At 45.5% G+C, this 21,802-nt stretch overlaps 1 protein-coding gene across 4 annotated transcripts in view; it reads right to left on the reverse strand.

Moving 5' to 3' along the window:
- Window positions 1-21,802, reverse strand: part of nkain1 (sodium/potassium transporting ATPase interacting 1) — an 851,669-nt gene that overhangs the window by 629,448 nt on the left and 200,419 nt on the right. The window contains exon 1 of one of the 4 annotated variants that reach the window (XM_073028499.1): window positions 10,589-10,606. The exons of the other annotated variants lie outside the window; for them this stretch is intronic. Within the exon in view, the coding sequence (XP_072884600.1) occupies window positions 10,589-10,600 (12 nt within the window). The 5' untranslated portion in view covers window positions 10,601-10,606. Of the gene's footprint in view, window positions 1-10,588; window positions 10,607-21,802 lie in introns of those variants that run through there. 4 annotated transcript variants of the gene reach the window in all.

Raw genomic sequence — 21,802 nt, forward strand, 5'->3', positions numbered from 1 at the left:
AGCATTATCCTGGCTTCTTACTGACTACAACACACACAAAGTGCTGGAAGAGCTCAGCAGGTCAGGCAGCATCTGTGGAAAGGAATGATTAACGGAAGGGAATAAACAGTCGACGTTTCAGGCCAAGAACCCTTCATCAGGACCCTGGATCTTATTTGACTACCTGTTGTGCTCTTTCCTTATAACTGTAACACAATATTCTGCACTCTTACTTTTTCCTTTTGTGCCACTGCGATGTGTATTCCTTAAGGTTGTTATAGCTGAGGGTGGTACTGGGAATAACTTCCCACTACCCATTAAATTCTTCCAATGGCATGCGCCTCAGGTAGCCTCCGATAACCAAGTCCAGCTCCTGGCCTTTACGTGTGGTTTAGCTGCTAAGCTCAATGGAACCGTTTCTACTGACAAGGAGAAGGGGCAAAGGCAGGTTAGTGGCGCCTTAAAACCAGTCGCTTCAGGTAGATGGGGCTCGTCAGCTGTGGTTGGCAGCTCATCGGGGAGAAGGAAAACTCTGATCTCAAACCTCGGCTGCCTTGCGGCTACACCCACTCACGGGGAAGGCCTCGGGAGTAAACCCCGAGGGAAACATCCGGAGCTGGAGTCCCTAAGGATTGAGTTCAACGCTGTTTGGCAACTCCTGCAACATTGCCAGTGCCAAACTGTATCGGTCTCTGCCGTTCCTTTGGGTTCATCAGCTGCGTGGAGAGGGGGAATCTTGCTCCATGGGCAACAGCTTGCTCTCCACGTTGTACTGCTCTAGACAAGGAAGCTCTTTCCCCGGGCTGAAATGGCTAGCATGAGAGGGCATAGTTTTAAGGTGCTTGGATGCAGGTACAGAGGAGATGTCAGGGGTAAGTTTTTTAGGCAGAGAGTGGTGAGTGCGTGGAATGGGCTGCCAGCAACAGTGGTGGAGGCAGACACAATAGGGTCTTTTAAGAGACCTCTGGACATGTACAAAATAGAGAGCAATGGGTGACCCTAGGTAATTTCTAAAGTAAGTACATGTTCGGCGCAGCATCGTGGGCCGAAGGGCCTGTATTGTGCTGTAGGTTTTGTGTTTCTATGTTTTCTATGTTTAAGTAGGACATGGCATCCATAGTCGACCCGAGCAACGGAGGACTGAGAGAGAGAGAGAGAGAGAGAGAGAGAGTTCGATGTACTTATGTTTGGATTTACCTGTCAGGATCGCAAGCAAGCAAAGCTTTTCACTGTATTTCGGTACTTGTGACAATAATAAACCAATTATCAACTTTGCTTTTGAATGATGCTGGGTAAGGAATAGATGTCGTCTGAGTCACTTTGAAGACTTGGAGCCATGTGTACTCTTGACTCCCATACAACATCCAAACAGGGGAAAGAAGCTGATACCACAAACTGTAGGGAGCTTAGCACCTTCACCTTGAGGCAGAATCAGACTCGGGTTTAATATCACCAGCATATGTCATGAAATTTGTTGAAGAGGTTACTTTGTGGTAGCAGCACAATGCAATACTTAATAGTAATAATCGTGAATCACACTAATTATATATGTAAAATAGTTGAATTGAATAAGTAGTGCAAAAAATATGTATCAAAAAGTAGTGAGGTGGTGTTCATGGGTTCAATGTCCATTCAGAAATCGGATGGCAGAGGGGAAGAAGCTGTTCCTGAATCGTTGAGCCTTCAGGCTTCTGTACCTCCTCCCTGATGGTAGCAATGAGAAGAGGACACGTCCTGGGCGATGGGGGTCCTTAATGATGGACGCCCCCTTTTTGAGGCATCGCTCCTTGAAGATGTCCTGGATACCACATTGGCTCGTGCCCATGAAGAGTTCTTGCCCTAGCAAGGTCCAGGACAAGAAGAAACCAGCCAAAGGCCATAACTACCAATGCTGAAATCGAGCTTCTCTCTCAAACTTACTTTAATAACCCTCCTGCACCACAGTATGGAAGTTTCACGGGTTTATTCAAACTCACGGAAAAAGCATCGAGCTTAGACACCTCTCTACAGAGACATTTTTCTCCCGAGTGACTTTTCATTTCAGGGTTCAGTTAGATCTGACGGGCAAGCAGTGAGATCAATGGCTGCATGGGCTCGAGTTTTATACACACACACGCCTCTGTTTGAAAACGAGCCTCTGAAGCTGCTGTTTATCCTCTGGCAAAAAGATGAGAGACGTACACGAGCGATTAGATCTCACTCATTTGTGATTTTAGCATCCTGATTAAAACGGAGAAGCCAACATAAGTATTTACGACATGACTAAGCATAACTTCTTTTGGGCTTCGCAAGGATAGATTTTCTGTTGAATTGTTTATTTATTTGGTGCTTTGAGGTTGTTATAGCGGGGAGTGGTAGTAGGGACAGGCTCCCACTATCTATTAAATGCTCCCAAAGGCGTGCGCCTCAAATAGCCTCTGACAACCAAGTCCGGCTCCTGGCCTTCACGTGTGGCATAGCTGCTAAGCCCAGCGGAACCGTTTCTACTGATGGGAGGAGAGGCAATGGCAGGTTACTGGCGCCTTGAAACCAGTCGCAGATGGGGCTCGTCAGCCGTCATTGGCAGGTCACCTAGGAGAAGGAACACTCTGATCTCAAATCTCCACTGCCTTCCCCACTCAGGGGTAAGGCTTCGGGTACAAATCCCGAGGGAAAAATCCGGAGCTGGAATCCCTAAGGCAGTCCTACATTGAGTTCGACGCTCCTGCGACGCTGCTGGTGCCAAACCGTATCGGTCTCTGTCGTTCCTTTAGGTTCATCAGATGTGTGGAGAGGCGGATCTTGCTACATGGGCAACAGTTTGCTCTCCATATCGTACTGCCCAGACAGCTAGGACACTACATCGACTCTGACCGATGGAGGCCTCAGTTTATTCGTTTGTTTATTCACTCATTCACTTGTTTATCTGTTTATCTATCTATCTATCTATTTATCGGGTAGATGGAGCTCGTCAGCCTGGGAAGGCAGTCCATCTAAGAGGGGCAAAAGCTCTGATTTCAAACCTCCGCTGCCTTGCGGCCATACCCACTCATGGGAAAGGCTTCGGGAGTGAACCCTGGGGACAAATCCGGAGCTGGAGTCCCTAAGGCAGTCCGACATTGCCTTCAATCTCGTTCTGGCAACTCCTGTGACGACACCGGTGCCAAGTTGTATCAGCCCTTGCCCTTCCCTTGGACAACATCGGTGGCGTGGAGAGGGCAGACTTGCTGCTTGGGCAACTGCCGGTCTCCCATACAACCCTGCCCAGGCCTGCGCCCTGGAGAAGACTTCCCAGGCGCAGATCCATGGTCTCGTGAGACTAACGGATGCCAAACATATATATCTATTTATCTATTGAGATACAGCTCACACAGGCCCTTCCAGCCTTTCAAGCTGCGCCAGCCAGCAACCCCCCAATATAACCTGAGCCAAGTCACGGGACAATTTGCAAAGACCGATTAACATACTAGCCGGCATGACTTTGGAGTGTGGGAGGAAACCAGAGCACCCGGAGAAAACCCACATGGTCACCGAGAGAATGTACAAACTTCTTACAGGCAGTGGAGGGAACTAAACCCAGGTCATCTGTTACTGTAAAATGTTGTGCTAACCACTTCAGTAGCATGGGTCTAAATTGTCATATGTTGTGTAATTTAACTTTTGTTATATTTTCTCATATATATGGTATAATCACCTGTTTGCCTATAAATACTCAGTGGATTTTTGGTTCCGCTGGTTTAGAAAGTTAAAACTACAAGAAAAATGACAAATTAAATCCTAATCTATCAGAAAACCCAACCTGTCAAAGCCCCTAAGAGGCTATGCTTAGTTATATGGTATAAACTTAAGTTGGTTCCACTGTTTTAATCATGGCAATATGGATATTATAAATACATATCACTAAGGTCTGATCGCCCATTACATCTTTCATCTTCTTGCCAGAGTGCAGCAGCAGTTTCAGAGGCATGTTTTCAAACACAGAACGGGAGGGGGGGGTGTGTGTAACTGATCCATGCTTGTAGTTCAACTTTCCTTACGCCTGCACAGATACTGTGTAATCACCTGTTCATCTAAATGCTCTGTGGATTTTCAGTAATTTTTCAGTGTGGCTGGTTCTGTACGTTCGTAGTTTCTTTGCCTGTAAGCCTGTGTCACATCAGCATAAATCAAACTGTCTCATCGGCTCCTCTTATCAAAACAATCCCCTTATCTGTCTAGTCTGAGCTAGTTTTCAGTTAAAAAAGACAACTCAAGGCAAGATTCCTTATCTTCCTTCAATTCTTTGTTCCTTCTTATTTCAAGTACGGTGAATTGGTCATTGTTATTTCTTTGACACAAAATAGCGATAACCACAAGATTTGCATCTCGCTCTCGATGTCCAAAGACCTTCTGGAGAACATCATCTCCAGCTCAAACGACTTCAGCCAGCAGGACCACAGTAACAATCCTGAATCTTATTCTTGGGATTGGAGGCTGACCAACTGGGATTCCTCAGAAAGTCTCTTGCCTGGAAAGTAATGGATACTTGCTAAGTTTATTCACGATAGAGCTGGGTGGGTTATTGGACACTACTGGGGATTCCAGGATGAAGATAGAGAATGGGAAAGTGCCGATAATTAGATACTGCTCAAAATTCATTGTAAATTTATTAGCAATGCATATGTCACCATAGACTACCTTGAGATTCACAGTAAAACAGAGAAATCCTCGGGACTTTCTACAGGGGCACAGTTGAGGACATCCTGACTGGCTGCATCACTGCCTGGTATGGGAACTGTACTTCCCTCAATCGCAGGACTCTGCAGAGAGTGGTGCGGACAGCCCAGCGCATCTGTAGATGCGAACTTCCTACTACTCAGAACATTTATAAAGACAGGTGTGTAAAAAAGGCCCAAAGGATCATTGGGGACTTGAATCACTTTGGGTTCGGTTACTTAGGTATGCTGGACCCCGCAGCCTCAATTCAGCCCATACCCGACTTTTCTGATCCGGGCCAGCACTTAAGTCAATCGATGCTCGGGTCTTCCTTGCTCTGGGCGACGAGCCCGCTACCTCACCTCGTCTCAGTTCTGCTGCCTCCAAATCCAAAAGAAAGTTACAGGCCATTCCTTGCGCTGATTATTTGCTGGAAAAGGAGAAACTAGCAAAGGATTTAAGAGTTTTCTTTGTTTCATCGGCCACCAGCAAGTAGTCACGGGGTTTCACCAGTGCCACCTTAAACCAGAATCTCCTACTCCCTAGATCTGAACCCATGAAGACCAAAGTGTGGGTACCTGAGCCAGAAAGAATTCATCCTCCCATGGATTCTAAGCCTGTTCAATTCCAATAAATCTCAGCTTCCCAGGATCGCACAGTCACTTTTACATTCTGACTAGTAAACCTTCAGCCCTTGACTGACGCAGATTGTTTAGTCCGAGATTAGGTATATAACAATAATCTGGGCCTATATGTTATCTGCAAATCGCCCAAGGCATGTCTCAGGCATGACATTAATCAGAAATATGGCTGCAAGCCACATCAGGAGATGTTTAGTAACAGTTGCAGAGACGGAGAGTTAAATGTCAGCACAGAGGCAGGGTGAGGGGAGCCTGTGGCGTGAATCATATATATAACCATATAACAATCACAGCACGGAAACAGGCCATTCCGGCCCTCCTAGTCCGTGCCGTGATCATAGAGGCGATCACTTCAGCTGTTGGAGGCTGGGTTGCCTGTGGGTGAAGCCTGATTTGGCTGGGTAGGGATCTCAGATAATGAACAGGGAGAGGTGAGGTTGGTGCCCATTGGTACACCAGGCCGACAACTGACGGAATACTTGCAAGCCGTTACTGCTTTCCTCACCCTCCCTGCATAAATACAGCATAGATAAACCACCCTGTGCAATTTCACACCTGGACACCAAGGCACGGACATGAAACGCATTGGCTTTGCTGGTACTTATGCTGGTCTTCGTAGGGATTTGGTGTTTTATTAATTATTAGTCTATGAAGCAGTTCATAACCAACAAAGAAATCCATCTACTGATAGTGTGTTTGTCAAATCCACCTGCCTATAACCATTTCAGTTAGAATGCAGCAATATTTAGTGCTGATATTATGAATGAACAATACAAAACAGCTAAGTGTGAGTCCGAAGATCCGGGCATCAGTTAGTCAAATTAACTGTGCAATTAACCTCAGACACAGAGTACAGTCGTTGCCACATCAACACAGAATAAATTTCAAGACAAAAGAGATACATGAATAAATAATAATTCATTTTTCATTTCACATTTCACTCAATGTAGGAGGCCATTCTGCCCATCAGGCCTGTGCTATCTCTCAGAGAAATCCCATCAGTCCCACTGACCCACTCATTTCCCTACTGTCTATTTACTATAAATTCCACAGATTTTCCACACACAGACACGCCCAAATGCTAATTCATCACAGCTGATTAAATTATCAACAGTACATTTCTGGGGAATTCGGGGGTGGTGGGTGGGGGGAAGGGGAACCAGGGTATTCCCCCCTCCCCCGGAAGAATGAAGAACATTCAAAGGGAAAACATGAACTGCACTGGAAATCCGAATTGAACCCAGGAAAATGGAAATAGGAGGGAGCAACACCACGTCTGTGTCACTCTGTTCCAATTTGCCAACCGGTACACCAGGTCCACAGCAAACAAAAATATAAGAACGTTAGAAATCGGAGCAGGAGTCGGCCATTTGGTCCATCGAACCTGCTCCTCCATTCAATAAAATCATGGCTGATCTGGCCATAGACTCAGCTCCACTTACCCACCTCTTCTCCATAACCCTTAATTCCCCGACTATGCAAAAACCTATCCAACCTTGTCTTACATATAGGTAGCCGCCACTCCTATATCCCCTGGAAAGTAGCATCCATCATCAGGGACCCCCACCACCCAGGACACGCTCTCTTCTCATTGGTGCCATCAAAAGGAAGGTACAGGAGCTTCAGGACTCACATCACTGGATTCAGGAACAGATATTACCCCTCAGCCATCAGGAACCAGAGGGGATAACTTTGCTCACCCTTTCACTGAAATGTTCCCACTACCTATGGACTCACCTTCAAAGACACTTAATCTCATGTACATGATATTTATTGCTTATTTATTTATTATTATTATTTGTATTTGTGCAGTTCGTTATTTTGTTCGTATCACAGTTCGTTGGTTGTTTGTCCAGTTGGATGTGGTTTTTCATTGAATCTGTTACGGTTCTTGGATTTACTGAAAACGGCTGCAAGAAAATGAATCTCAGGGTAGGTAGTATATGGTGACATTTATGTACTTTGATAATAAATTTACCTTGAACTTTGTACTTCAGCAACTAACACCAAAATAAATTGCATTCAAATTTCTGTGTGATTTTTAGCCTATTATAATATCTTATACAAAATATTTAGTTTGAAACTTTCCTTTAAAAGCAACTCCATGTTATGTTCAAGTATCAGGGAGTAAATTTAGGATGGAGATGAGGAGGAACTGCTTTTGAATTGAATTGAATTTAGGTTTATTGTCATTTAAAAACCGCAACTGCAATGCAGTTAAAAAATGAAACAACGTTCCTCCAGAATGATATCACAAAAGCATATGACAAATCAGACTACATCAGAAAATCCACATAACGTTTTGCAATCCCCAAATCCAGAGTCTGGAGAGGCTGCTGCGTATTAGTATCGCGCTACCGTCTTAGCACGTTCCCCGGAAAGAAGCTCCAAAGCCACCAGACAAAACAAGACTACCCAGACACACCAAGTCAGGAGACCAACTCTACCACCCAACAAACCAAAAACTAAAGCTACAAGACCTACACAAAACCACATAGTTACAGCATATAGTTAAAACAGTGCAAACAATACCATAACTGATAAAAAACAGACCATGGGCACAGTAAAAAATAGTCCAAAGATGTTAAGACTTTAAGTTCGAAAGAAACCACCACACAGTCTCCACAAGTCCTCAGGGTCCCGACAGACTTGCCATCCCACACAGGCAGCAGAAGGGAATACCCCCGCTATGGACTTCCATGGCGCCGCCAGACTCAGCCTCGCAGACGCAGCACACAGTGAAAGCGCCCCGACCGCAGCAGACTCCGAGTCCGTCAAACCTCCGAGCCTCCAACCATCCCCTCTGGCACAGCCTCTCTGAGCACCATCCTCTGCCAAGCGCACTACGATGCCCCCCCCCCCCCGCCACCGGCAACGCGACCCCGAGGACTGGGGGTCTGTTCTTTCCAGCAGAGACCCGGACCTCACAACAGCAGCGGCAACGAAGAGGGCCTTCCTAGGAGATTTCCAGATGTTCCTCCGTGCTCCCACGTCTGTTTTTCATCCGATTAGGGTTGTGCACGGCACCCCGCTTGACAAATAACAGATATCAACTCCAGAGAGGCCGCTGCAAACTGGGTCGCGCCGCCATCTTGAAAAATCCCAGAGAGTGGTGAATTTGTGGAATTCTCTGCCCAATGAAGCAGTGGAGGCTACTTCAGTAAATGTACTTAAGACAAGGTTGGACAGCTTTTTGCATAGTAGGGGTTAATTCCCCTCAATTGAGTTATGGGGAAAAGGCAGGTAGGTGGAGATGAGTCCATGGCCAGATCAGCCATGATCTCATTGAATGGCGGAGCAGGCTCAAGGGGCCAGATGGCCTACTCCTGCTCCAATTTCTTTATGTTCTTATCACAATTTAACTTACTTTGATAATAGCTTAAGAATGATAAAAGATTAAAGTTCATAGTGAGACTCCACTTCAGGACTGAGGGAGACCTGTTGGCAGCAACTCCCTTTGGGCTCAGTTTTAAAGCAATCTTCTCCGTGGATTGTCACCTTGTCGTGGTGGAGAAGCTTGCGTGGTCCTGAGATCCCATGAGCGATGCCATCTGGAGCTATGCTCCTGGTAGGGTCATCCATTGGCGGTAAGGTCGAGGGTGAGGTCGCTGACAAAGAACAATCCAACCAAGACCTCAACGGTGGAACAGGCGGACGAAGTTGCTTCGAACTCGACGGCTGTGAAGGCGGATGAAGGCTGCAACAAATCCATCAGCTCCAATCGTCGTGGTTTCCATGCCATTGGAATCGGTTGGTTGATTTGTGAAGTATCGTGTGCTTCTTGGAGTGCAACAGCAAGTACACGATAACAAATACACGCACAGGTGTCTTCGCTCTGTGGGACACTTCTTGATCAACGGAACGAAGACCATCATCCTCGACCTCGAGGGATAGCCATGACTAAAGCAAGCCACCTGGTCTCCAGGGGGGGGGACAAGAAAGCTTCAGTGATGTTATTTAAAACCATGAGCTGGGGAGCTGTAACCCTCAGTCTCCCATCCAATACTTATCACAAAGCATCCCACCCACGCTGCTCATGGACTGTCTGTCCCATTCCCATCCGGGAAAAGGTGGTGTAGCATTCATTCCAGGATCACCAACCGTCAGGCTGATCAACACCCCCACCCATTAACCCAACCCACAACTCTCCCCTCCACCACTAATTGATCTTTTTCAGCCAGTCACCTTACGTACAGATGCTCTTATACCTTGAGTCACTTTATGTCCATACATTCAGTCTATATATATATGCTATTCTTATCTATTTATATTTATTGTTCAAAGTTCAAAGTACATATATGTCACCATATAGAACGGTGAGATTCATTTTCCTCTGGGCATACTCAGTAAATGTGTAGAATAGTAACTACACTAACTCTACAGTCCATGAGCAGGGTGGTTGGGATGCTTTGTGATATTTTCTTCCTTGTGGCTGGGAAACTGAGGATTGCAACTCCCTAGCTCATTTTTTTTAGAATCATCACTGAAGTTTACTCGTCCTTCCTGGAGACCAGGTGGCTTACTTTAATACTGAGCCCACAGGGAGTTGCTGCCAATAAGTCTCCATGGTCCTCTACTCTCTCCTATCAGATTCCCCCTTCTCCAGCCCTTTTAACTCTCTTACCAATCAACTTCCCAGCTCTTTACTTCACCCGTCCCCCTCCCCTGGTTTCACCTACTGCCTTCTACTTCTTCCTCCCACCACTTCCTTCTCATCTTTTTTCCCCAGTCTTGATGAAGGGTTTCGGAAGCCTTCCTCAGTTCCTGAAGTGGAGTCTCACTCTGAATTCTAATGCTTATCATTCTTAAGAATAATAACTATAACAGGATCAATGAAAGATCAACCCAGAGAGCAGAAGACAACAAACAGTGCAAATGCAAATACAGTCGGCCCTCCTTATCCGCGGATTCAACCAACCGCGGATCGAGAAAACCCGGAAGTTCTCTCTCCAGCACTCGTTTGAGCATGTACAGACTATTTTTTCTTGTCATTATTCCCCAAACAATACAGTATAACAACTATTTACATAGCATTTACATTGTATTAGGCATTACCGTAGATGCCGGATTATAAGCCGCTACTTTTTTCCCATGCTTTGAACAGCTTTGAACACTGCGGCTTTTACTACGGTGCGGCTAATGCATGGTTTTTTTTCATGCCGCCAAAAACATTTTGCCTCGTAACAGTAGACCAATAAAATTTATGAGTAGTTCACAGAGGTCCAATGAAATTGTACGATAAATCAAGCGCACTTTCACAATTAAATTATTGTAAATCAGTCATTTGTACTCACCCTCATCAACATGGAAAACACTCGAAGAAAAGCATTGTGCTGCCTTTATGGCAGTTATTTAGTTTATAATATTTTCGCTTAGTAATTCATTTGTTAGTATTTTCTAGTTAAATTTAGAAGTGTTTTAAGTATATTTGTTTTCTGTACTACATCCCGGGATGCTATGACGTCACATCCAGTTTCGCCGCGTCTTGTGGGAAATACCGGTTTGCGATAAACGGGAAGGTGGGGGCGAGCGGCATTAGACCCGCACGAGAACGCTGCTTTTAAGTTAAAGGCAATCAATAACTTTTCCTGGTAGGCTGCAGTATATATTTTTTTACCAGTCGTTAGGAGATATTGGAATGTTGTTCGTGCACTGTTCAGTAAAAAAGTATACGCAACGTAATTTGTGTGTTACCAATACGTATGTATATTTAAAAGTAGCCGTGTTACAGGCACGGTTCGAAAAAAAGCATTTGCAATATGTATTTGTTTATGTTACCATACGGATTTAATTAAAAGTTAAAAAATCCTCACGTGTAATATCTTTCTGTGTAAGTATCTCATATTACAATGTGGGACACCTGCGGCCTAAAATCCGGTGCGGCTTGTACAAGTACAAAATTGATTTTCTTTCTAAAATTAGAGCCTGCGGCTTTTAATCAGGTGCGCTCTGTAGTCCGGAATCTACGGTAGATAAGTAATCTAGAAATGACTTAAAAGTACAGGCAGTCCCCAGGTTATGCATGAGTTCCATTCCTGAGTCCATCTTTAAGTCGGATTCGAAGTCGGAACAGGTACGTCCTGTATTATTTAGCGTCAGTTAGTCAAACGTTTTTGTTAGTATATAGTACATATTTTACCTTTCTATGCATATTTAAGAAACATACATATTTCAGTAATTAAACCACTGCGTTGCTTAGTAATAATTGTAGCTTTCATCGGGGCAGGGCCTTTCACATGCTCCATTAAAATTGTTCCAATCGTTGACTGATGGTAGCCTAACGCTTTTCCAATGACCGATGGCGTTTCACCTCTTTCCGATCGCTTTATTACTTCCACCTTATTGTCAATCGTGATCGTGATTATTTTCGTGAACAGAAACACTGTGGATTCAGAGCTGCACCGCTGGGTCCTAATGTCCACCACACTGAGACAGGTTAAATAAGGGACTTGAGCATCTGCGTTTTTTGCTATCCGCGGGGGGTCTCGGAACCAATCCCCTGCAGATAAGGAGGGCCGACTGTATAAATAAATGGCAATAAGTAACGAGAACATGAGATAATGAGAACACAAGATGGGGGAAGTAACTCTTTTAGATAAGGAGCCCTTAAAGTGAGATGGTATCCAGAGATACTGGCCACGTGACAGATGCACTGCCACCTGGCTGGTCGGAGGACACACCACATGCCAATCAACATTTGGTCCCTCCCAACTAATCAATGCACACCTAAATTATTGGTCACCTTAATTGGATTATCTCACCCAGCCCCATGCTTTAAAAGGTGAGACTTGCCCTTGGCTCGCCCTCTCTTACAGACCACCTCATTGGAGGTAAGTGCATTGATTTATGTTTGGGAAGGTTTATCGTTGGTCCTGGTAAGGGAGCATCAGCTATCCAAGGTCAAGGGGGATAGCTGTTGTAGTGCTTTTCCCTTGTTCTTTGTTTGTGTAACCGTACAATTCACCGCTTCCTGTGTATTGTAGTTGCTTGTGTTGACCCGACTTCCCCTTGTAAATAAATTCCTTATTATTAAAACTGTGTGTGTCCAGGCCTCTACTGTTGAGACTCGAAGAACCAGTTATTTTCCATCACAACAGAGATACAAACACAAAATGCTGGAGGAACTCAGTAGACAGGCACCATCTATGAAAAAAAAGTACAGTCGATGTTTCGGGCTGTAAACCTCCTCCTTAAAGTGAGATCGTTGGTTGTGAGAACATCTCAATGGATGGTATGTTTCTGAAGAATGAGGGGTGACCTCATATTGAAACCTTTCGAATGGCGGAAGGCCCTGATAGAGTGGGTTTGGAGAGGGTGATTCCTACGGTGGGGGAGTCTAAGACCAAAGGACACAGCCTCAGAATAAAGGGGTGTCCTTTTAGAACGGAGATGAGGAGGAATCTTTTTTGCCAGAGAGTGGTGAATCTGTGGAATTCATGGCCACAGGAGGCCGTGGAGGCCCAGGTCTTTATGTACGTTTAAGGCAGAGGTTGATAGGTTCTTGATAAGTCAGGGCATGAAGGGATACGGAGAGAAGGCAGGAAATTGGGGCTGAGAGGAAAATGGGTCGGCCATGATGAAATGGCAGAGAAAACCCGATGGGGCCAGGTGGACTAATTCTGCTCCTCAAGATGTACAAAAAAAGGCTGGATGAACTCAGCAGGTCGGGCAGCATCCGTTGAAAGAAGCAGTCAACGTTTCCGGTCGAAACCCTTCGTCAGGACTAAAGAAGGAGGGGGCAGGGACCCTATAAAGAAGGTGGGGGGGGAGGGTGGAAAACCAATCAGAGGAAAGATCAAGGGGTAGGGGAGGGGATGCAGGGAGGGGATAGGCAGGAGAGGTGAAGAAGGAATATAAGGGGAAAGCACTATGGGTAGTAGAAGAAGGCAGAATCATGAGAGGCGATAGGCAGCTAGAAGAGGAGACAGAGTGAAGGTGGGATGGGGAAGGGAGAGGGAGGGAATTACCGGAAGTTGGAGAATTCGATGTTCATACCAAGGGGCTGGAGACTACCCAGACGGTAGATGAGATGTTGTTCCTCCAACCGAAGTCATGGCAGTAGAGGAGGCCATGTATGGACATATCCGAATGGGAATGAGAGGCAGAGTTGAAGTGAGTGGCAACTGGGACATCCTGTCTGTTGTGGCAAACGGAGCGTAGGTGCTCGATGAAGCGGTCCCCCAATCTGCGTCTGGTCTCGCCGATGTAGAGGGAGCTGCACCAGGAGCAACCGGATGCAATAGATTGCCCCAACAGACTCACAAGTGAAGTGTTGCCTCACCTGGAAGGACTGTTTGGGGCCCTGAATGGTGGTAAGAGATGAGGTGTAGGGACAGGTGTAGCACTTACACTTGCAGGGATAAGTGGCAGGTGGGAGATCTGCGGGGAGGGACGTGTGGACCAGGCAGTCGTGGAGGGAACGATCCCTGCGAAAAGCAGAGAGGGGTAGAGAGGGAAAGATGTGCTTAGTGGTGGGGTCCTGTTGAAGGTGGCGAAAGTTGCGGAGGATAATATGCTGGATCCGGAGGCTGGTGGGGAGATAAGTGAGGACAAGGGGGACACGGTCCCTGTTGTGATTACCCAGGCTCGATTGACAGCCTCGCCCCTCCTGCCTCTGTATCAGTGTCTTCGCATGATGCAGCAGATCAAAGTAATCTGAAGTATGTTTAAAAGCAGGAGCCCGGCCAGGGAGCAGGTGCCTTTCACTGGAGTCTGTCTGCTTCCCACCAGACCCTCGTCAGGCCTTTGTCTAAGCTGCATTCTGTGAGGTACTGCGACACAGTTTGAATCCTCCTTGCGCACATGTGGATTAAATCCCTGTTCCTTCACTTCTGGTATATGTTAGTAAGGTTGTTAAAGCCAAGGGCGGTAATGGGGACAAGCGCCCACTACCTATTAAATGCTCCCAATGGCGTGCGCCTCAAATCGCCTCTGACAACCGGCCCGGCCTTCACCTGTGGCTTAGCTACCAACCCAAAAGAACCGTTTCTACTGACAGGAGAAGGAGCAAAGATGGGTTACTGGACCCTTAAAACCAGTCGCTTCGGGCAGTCGTGGTTGGCAGCTCATCTAGGAGGAGGAAAACTCTGATCTCAAACCTCCGCTGCCTTGCGGCAGCTGTACCCACTCATGGGGAAGGCTTTGAGAGTGAACCCTGAGGGAAGAATCCAGAGCTGGAGTCCCTGAGGCAGTCCTATGTTGAGTTCAACGTTAACTGGAAATTCCTAGTGCCCAACTGTTATTGGTCTCTGGTTCATCAGCTGTGCACAGAGGGGAAGCTTGCTACACGGGCAACAGCTCACTCTCCATATCGTACTGCCCAGGCTAGACAGCTGGGACACAATATCCACGGTCAATACTGACCGACAGAGGACACAGAAGTAAGCCTGACTTCACTAGACAGACATTCTGCACGTGCAAAGTCTGCGAAATCTTGTCTAAACCAGGCACTTCCAGTCCCGACTCCCTCTGCATGTTACTCCATTAGAGAGTAGGGACCCACAGGGGCGCATGCATTACAGTCATTCAAATTCAAAGTCAAGTTTATTGTCATATGCACGAGTCCACCACAGGAACAATATCACAGGCACACAAGTAAAATGTTAAATAAACTCTGTCTCGGTGGAATATAGAACAAAGCTTTTCAATGCATCTCAGCATGTGTGACAATTCTCAACAGATGAGCCAATCGCAGTCTACAATACCCACTCACAGTACAAGGTAGGGTCACCTAGCATGGCCTTCTAGTGCAGCTATCAAATTATCCCACTGCCTTGCTTCTCTTTGCCAAAGCTTTGCTGTGTTCTTTCCTTCACAGTAGCTTTCTCTTGCACCAGCTTTCTCCTCCCGGACAGGCATCCCGGGTTGCGATATTTTTTTACTGCATGAAGATGTTTGATCTTTTCAAATCTTTTTATTATATCGTTCAAAAATAACACAAGTACATCGAAGTAACAACACTTACAATGCTTCAAGGGAAAAAAATTATCTTTAAGATTGAAAATTTTGTGAATAAAAAGAACCCTACTAAGCAAAAAAAAAGTGGGGGGGACGACTCATTAGGGGTACAACCCCGGAGCCATGCGTCATACAAAAAGCTTCTAAAAATAAACATCAAACCGCCAGCAAAAAAGAAAAATATATCAAAAAAATTTACAATTAGATCGTGGAGAAGATCTATCAATTAGATCAAATGATAATAACGAGCAAATGAGCCCCATCTTTTCTCAAAATCAAATAAAGTTTCAAAGGTTCGACTTCTAATTTTCTCCAAGCTAAGACACAGCATCACTTGAGAGAACCATTGTGATAAAGTAGGAGCTGATATATCCTTCCATTTCAACAAGATGGCCCCCCTAGCTATCAATGTAACAAATGCAATAACATGTTGGTCAGACACAGAAATACCATGGATATTTTGAGGAATTATTCCAAAAAGCTCAGTCAATTTATTAGGTTGTAGGTTAATTCTGAGTGCTTTAGAAATTGTCGAAAAGACTGACTTCCAGAACTGTTCCAGTATAGAACATGACCAGAACATATGGTCATGTATTGATCATTCCTTTTTTTTTGACTTGCATGGTGTAACATGATGCACCCGTCTCACCACAAATGGGCCACAAGGTCAACTATCTTTTCAGTTAACACGATCACGGTGAAGGTCACTTTCTCTAAAGCTGGTCTGAATTGATATTGAAGTGCTGCCCTATCAGGGCCCCCAAACATTCACGGTGATTTTCACGGCCAGCGGCCCAAAATCCGTAGGATACACCTAGAAGTATTCAGGAAGCAAAATCTTTGTTGTTCAGTGTTTGTCTTTTACAAGAAAGAACACAGACGGAACAAGGAAAGTCCATTTTAAAGATTAGCTTTATTTGTCACATGTACTTTGAAACACACAACAAAATATTTCTTTTTTTTCTCTGTTAAAGACCAACACAGTCCAAAATGTTTTGGGGGCAGCCTTTAAGTGTCACCAACATATGAAGGACGCCTTTCTTTTTTGTGTGGGGTGGGGTGGATTTGATGCTCCTCCCTGAATGGCTTTCATCTTCTTTCCCTGTTTCCTGGCTATCTGGAGAAGACAAGTTTCTGAGTTGTATGCAGATGCATGCTTCGGTAATAGATGAACCTTTGGACCTTTTGAGCCTTTATGCCCGCAACTTGCTAACCCGTACGCCTTTGGAGTGTGGAAGGAAACTGGAGCAGCCGGAGGGAACCCACGCGGTCACAGGGAGAAAGTTGAAAACTCCTCACAGGCGGCGGTGGGAACCGAACCCGGCTTTTAGTGCAAAGTAGTCAAGGTGCTCGAAGTGTTGCTCTGCTGTACTAGTTAGGGTTTTGCCGGTTGGTTCAAGAAGTGAATGGCTGAAGAGAAATAGCTGTTCTCCAACCTGCTGGTGTGGGACTTCAGACTTCTCTGACTCCATTCTGACAGTTCTGTGGTAATCCTTCTGCCAAAACAGTGACATCTTGCTCTAGGCCTAACCATGCAGATTATTACGTTCATATAATCCTAAAAGGCAAATGCATTCAAAGAACGGGCACCCTGAATTCCCCAGTACACGGACTGTGATAGCCACTGGAAGTCAGGGCTGCTAATGTCCGTGCCTATTTTCTGGGCAGCAAGGCGGCGTAGTGGTTAGCGCAAGGCTTTACAGCACCAGCGACCCCGGATCGATTCCCGCCACTGCCTGTAAGGAGTTTATGCATTCCTCCCGTTACCAAGTGGGTTTCCTCCACGTGCTCTGGTCTCCTCCCACTGTCGGAAGACGTACTGGTTGACTGGTTGATTGGCCATTGTGAATTGTGCCATGCCTCGGCTAGGATTAAAACAGGGGATTGCTGGGCGGCGCGGTTCGAAGGTCCGACAGAGTCTATTCCACGCTGCATCTCCATGCCTACAGAAAAATAAATGAATTTGTCCCTGAACTGAAGAGTATCATCCACATGACTTGTTCCTGTGACACAATGCAGGTCCTCAACCCACCAGACTCTGCCCTCACAGCCGCTCCATTATAATGTAGATAGCCTTCTTCAGTTTCACATACAAAGCAGCTTTTCCTCAGAGAAGCTGTACCTGGAGACTCAGTCTGATTTAATGGAGGAAGCAGAGCTTTGTCTCAAATGTCATCTGCATAGACCAGGAACGAAGTTTCATTAAGATGTGCAGACATTGTATAGTTCATCAATGGATGGCTGCTTCACGCTTTCTTTCCCAACAGAGGAACTAATGAATTCACTTTACGATTATAGTCGACGATTATTCAAAAGCTAGACTCTATGGGCATTTGCATATTCATGAAATTCACAATGGAGAAATTTCTACCTGAGCTTTGTTCTCAGCAAATGCAGAATTTAATTTGAGAGCGGGAGAAAAATCAGTCCCTCATTTGCATTACCATTGTGGCAATAACTCGGCTGCTGCTTCATAATGAAAATCAGTCATTGTTGAACGAGGAATCAAACTCTGAATATCAAGTGGGAATTTATCTCCCAAACCTACCTGTCCGAGAGAGTAGACCATCTAATCAGCTGTTGCAATGCAGCTCCAAGTGCAAGAAAGATCCTTGGACCCACCAGCCCCTTGTCCTGTTGCTGTACAATCTTCAAGGACATTACTCTCCAGCTAGTTGCCATTTGTATGTTCTTAACAATCAAAGACTTTCTTTTCCAACAGACGCTGTCCAACCTGGGGACATCTTCCGTTCTTCTTGCACATTTTATGGTCCTACATATTCGGGTTGGACGGCAGGGTGGAGGTACATTTCTACCAAAGGAGGTGTAGGGCATTCCTTCCCTCCGCTAGCCTGCAGGTCACCCGTGGGGAAGGTGTGGCCCCCTCGATCAGGGTCACGTGGTGCAGGTGGTGGATGGTCATATGAGCAGCTGGTGTATATCACAAGTCCTGGTGACGCCAGGCAGACAATCTCTGAAGAGTATTGACAACGGCTGGGGTCACCCATCTTGTAAAGACACTGCCCGGAAGAAGGCAATGGCAAACCACTACTGTAGAAACATTTGCCAATGTCAATCATGGTCATGGAAAGAGCAAGATCACCCATGTCATGCGACACGGCGCACAACGAACGGATCTGTCTGGGGAGGAGGTGGAAGAGACTGCAGTTAAAGAAGATCAGAGAAGGGGTTGTGGAAGTTAAAACATTTGCAACTGAGGTCAATAGAACGTCCACCCGAGAGGAATGATGGTTGGAGTTACATGGGGAATTTGATGTGAAGTTGAATGTCTCCAGCTCCCTGGCATAACACCGTGCATGGAAAGGCTTCTTTCAATGACACTCCAATTAAGGCCTCCTCCAGCATCAGGACCCTTGCCTTTCACTGGTCATGCACGCACAGAAAGATGTGACACATCTAAGCAGCAAAATGTGTGCGGTTCGTCATCTAACTTTTCCTGAACATGGTCGGCACATCAATGAGAATGCCCTCTGTACTAAGCTGAAGTGAACACTTCCAGACTGTTTCATCGACTTTGCGGTTTGATGTTTTCTATTCTGTGTTTTCCACTCGTTTCTTTGCTCCTTGCACGATTTGCTCTTTTCTTTTTTTTTTGTGTGTGTTCAGCCTCTTTGACGGTTTTCGTGGCTGCCTGTGTGGAAGACGAAGCTCAGGGTTGTACACTGCATACATGCTTTGATAATAAATGTACTTTGGATCCGTATGCAAGGTGTACTCAGAGCATCGACAGGACAGTGATGACGTGATTGGTACTGCTGCCCGGGTCCAATCCAGACCTTGCATGCTGTCCGTGTGGAGTTTGCATGACCACATGGGTTTCCCTCGGTTCTTCAGCTCCCTTCCAAATGCCAAAGGGATGTTCATGAGTAGGTCACCGACTACTGGAAAATGCCCCAAATGTAAGTGGGTATCAGGAGAGTCAGGGGAGGGGAGGACACCAGCGGAGGTGAAATGATATAAGCAGGATTACCATAGGTAGACAGGTCATAAACACAAGGAAGCCTGCAGATGCTGGAAATCCAGAGCAGCACGCACAAAATGCCGGAGGAAATCAGCAGGGCAGGCTGCATCTATGGAAATGAATCAACAGACGGCGTTTCGGAGACCCTTCTTCGGGGCTGAGAAGGAAGGGGGAGGATGCCAAAATAAAAAGGTGGGCAGAGAGGAAGGAGGATAGCTAGAAGGCGATAGGTGAAGCCAGGCGGGAGGGAATGCTAAAGGGCCAGAGATGAAGGAATCTGATAGGAGAGGAGACTGGACTATAGGAGAAAGAGAAGAGATCACGGGAGGTGAGAGGCAAATGAGAAGAGGAAAGGGGCCAAAGTGGGGAATAGAAGAGAAGGGGAGGGGGAATGGAAGGAGAAATCGGTATTCACGCCATTAGGTTGGAGGCTACCCAGGTGTTGCTTCTCCACTCTGACGGTGTCCTCACCTCGGCACAAGCAGAAGCCATGGACTGGAAATCAGAATTAAAATATGCTGGATGTTTGGTGTGAAGAGACTTGTTCAGTGCTGCCAGATGCTGTGACACTAATACCCAGAAATACAGTATATCAGCAAGTACCGAAGTCTGATTGCATTTTTAATAAAATTCCATTGGTTGACACACAAAAGCCAATCAACAAAATTTTCAGCATATCTTTTACATCATGACTTTGAAGATCTGCGTGCTTTATCACCTTACATTTAGACTTGATGTTTGCAGAAAGAACCTGTCTATGTAGATTAGTTTACCAGATTTACAGAGCACATTCGTGCGTAACTGGCGATCGTGTGCGCGGGTCAAATGCAGATGAGCAGCTCTTTTTGTAGTGCATTTCAACTGTCTCAGAAATGGAGCTTGTTCTACAGGCTCATTCATACTAATGCAATTTGCACTTCAGTGAAAGGCCAATTTGCACAGCTGCAAGGCAAGCGAAACTATAATAGGTTGGATCAATTAAATAACACCTTCTACATTAGAATAACAATGTCAGAATGATACCCTCGGTTGCTAATGTGCAAATCAACCTGCAACTGGTGGCTCGAGAAAGACTCCCTTCAAATCACAAGTCCCAGATACAAAGTTGGACAAATTTGTCCCGTTCTACCGTCACGAGGTCCGTCCCTATATGGAATGAGCCACCAGAGGAAGAGGCTGAGGCATGTTTAACAACAAGACATGTTTGGAAGGGGTTTAGAAGGAAATGGGCCGAGAATAGTGAATGGGACTAGCTTGGTCTGCATGGGCAGATGAACCTAAAGGGTCTCTTTTCATGCTTGGTTACTCTCTGGCTTCTCTAAGTTCTGCTAACATATTGTGATTTCAAAGATTAGCTTTATCTTTCCTCTTTGAACGGGTTCCATAGTGTCTGTTTTGTGGCTATCTGGAGAAGACAAAGTCCAGAGTTGTATATGAAAGCATATTTTGATAATTAATGAACCTTTTGAGCTTTTGATACTGTGATTTCAAATTTCTTATGTTCTTATTAGCTTTCTTTTTCTTTGAACGGGTTCCATAGTGTTTCTTTGTTTCGTGTTTATCTGGAGAAGACAAAGTCCAGAGTTGTATATGAATACATGTTTTGATAATAAATGAACCTTTGATATTGTGATTTCAAAGATTGGCTTTATTTTTTCTCTTTGAACAGATTCTATGGTGTTTCTTTGTTTCATGGCTGTCTATGGGGAAGATGAATCTCAGATTTGTATACTACATAATACTTTAATAATAAATTGATTCCTTTGTACTTTGAAACATACAATAAATGCATTGTTTGCATCAAATCAGTGAGGATTGCACTGGGTCAAAGATCAAAGTATATTTATTATCAACAAATGTATACTATATACAACCTTCGGATTCATCTCCTTACTGGCAGCTACAAAATTTAAAAAAAAACACATTTTTAAAAAAAGCCCAATGTGCAGGAAAAAAACATTCAAACAATGAGAATAGGCAAATAACATTCAGAAAACAGAAGTTCACAAAAGTGACTCCACAGCCAGTCAAGAAACCCAATAGTTGCAGGCCGCAGCCTTAGTTTGGTGCAGACGAGTAAACCTTGTGAGCACTGAGCTAAGTACCAGCCCGAATCTCTCCTCCAGCCCCAACTCCCCGACCTTTCCAATCTAGCTCAGCGGTTAAATCCGCCAAACCTCAGATCATTCCCCGCTCTCAGACCTGGGCCCTGCCGCTTTGATACACTCTCAGGCCCCGGGACCGCTGCCTCGACTTGGTTCTGCCGCTACGATTCACCTCCAAGTCCTCTCCTGCAGCCAAACATTGGCTTGCTCCCAGCTTCTGGGCCCCACCACCTCAGTTCACCCCGTACACACCACACTGCAGCCATCCTGCACCTTCCAGACTTCAGTTCACACTGTAAAAATGCCAGGCCGTACAGGCAGGTTGAAAGCTCAACTCCGAAAGGGAAGTTACAGACTATTGATTGCGGTGATCATCTTTCAGAAAAGGTGTGATTGACGAAGTAGCTAACAATTGTAAACACGAGGAAATCTGCAGATGCTGGAAATTCAAGCAACACACACAA

The sequence above is a fragment of the Hemitrygon akajei genome, chromosome 24, assembly GCF_048418815.1.
Source record: "Hemitrygon akajei chromosome 24, sHemAka1.3, whole genome shotgun sequence".
NCBI classification, from domain to species: Eukaryota; Metazoa; Chordata; class Chondrichthyes; order Myliobatiformes; family Dasyatidae; genus Hemitrygon; species Hemitrygon akajei.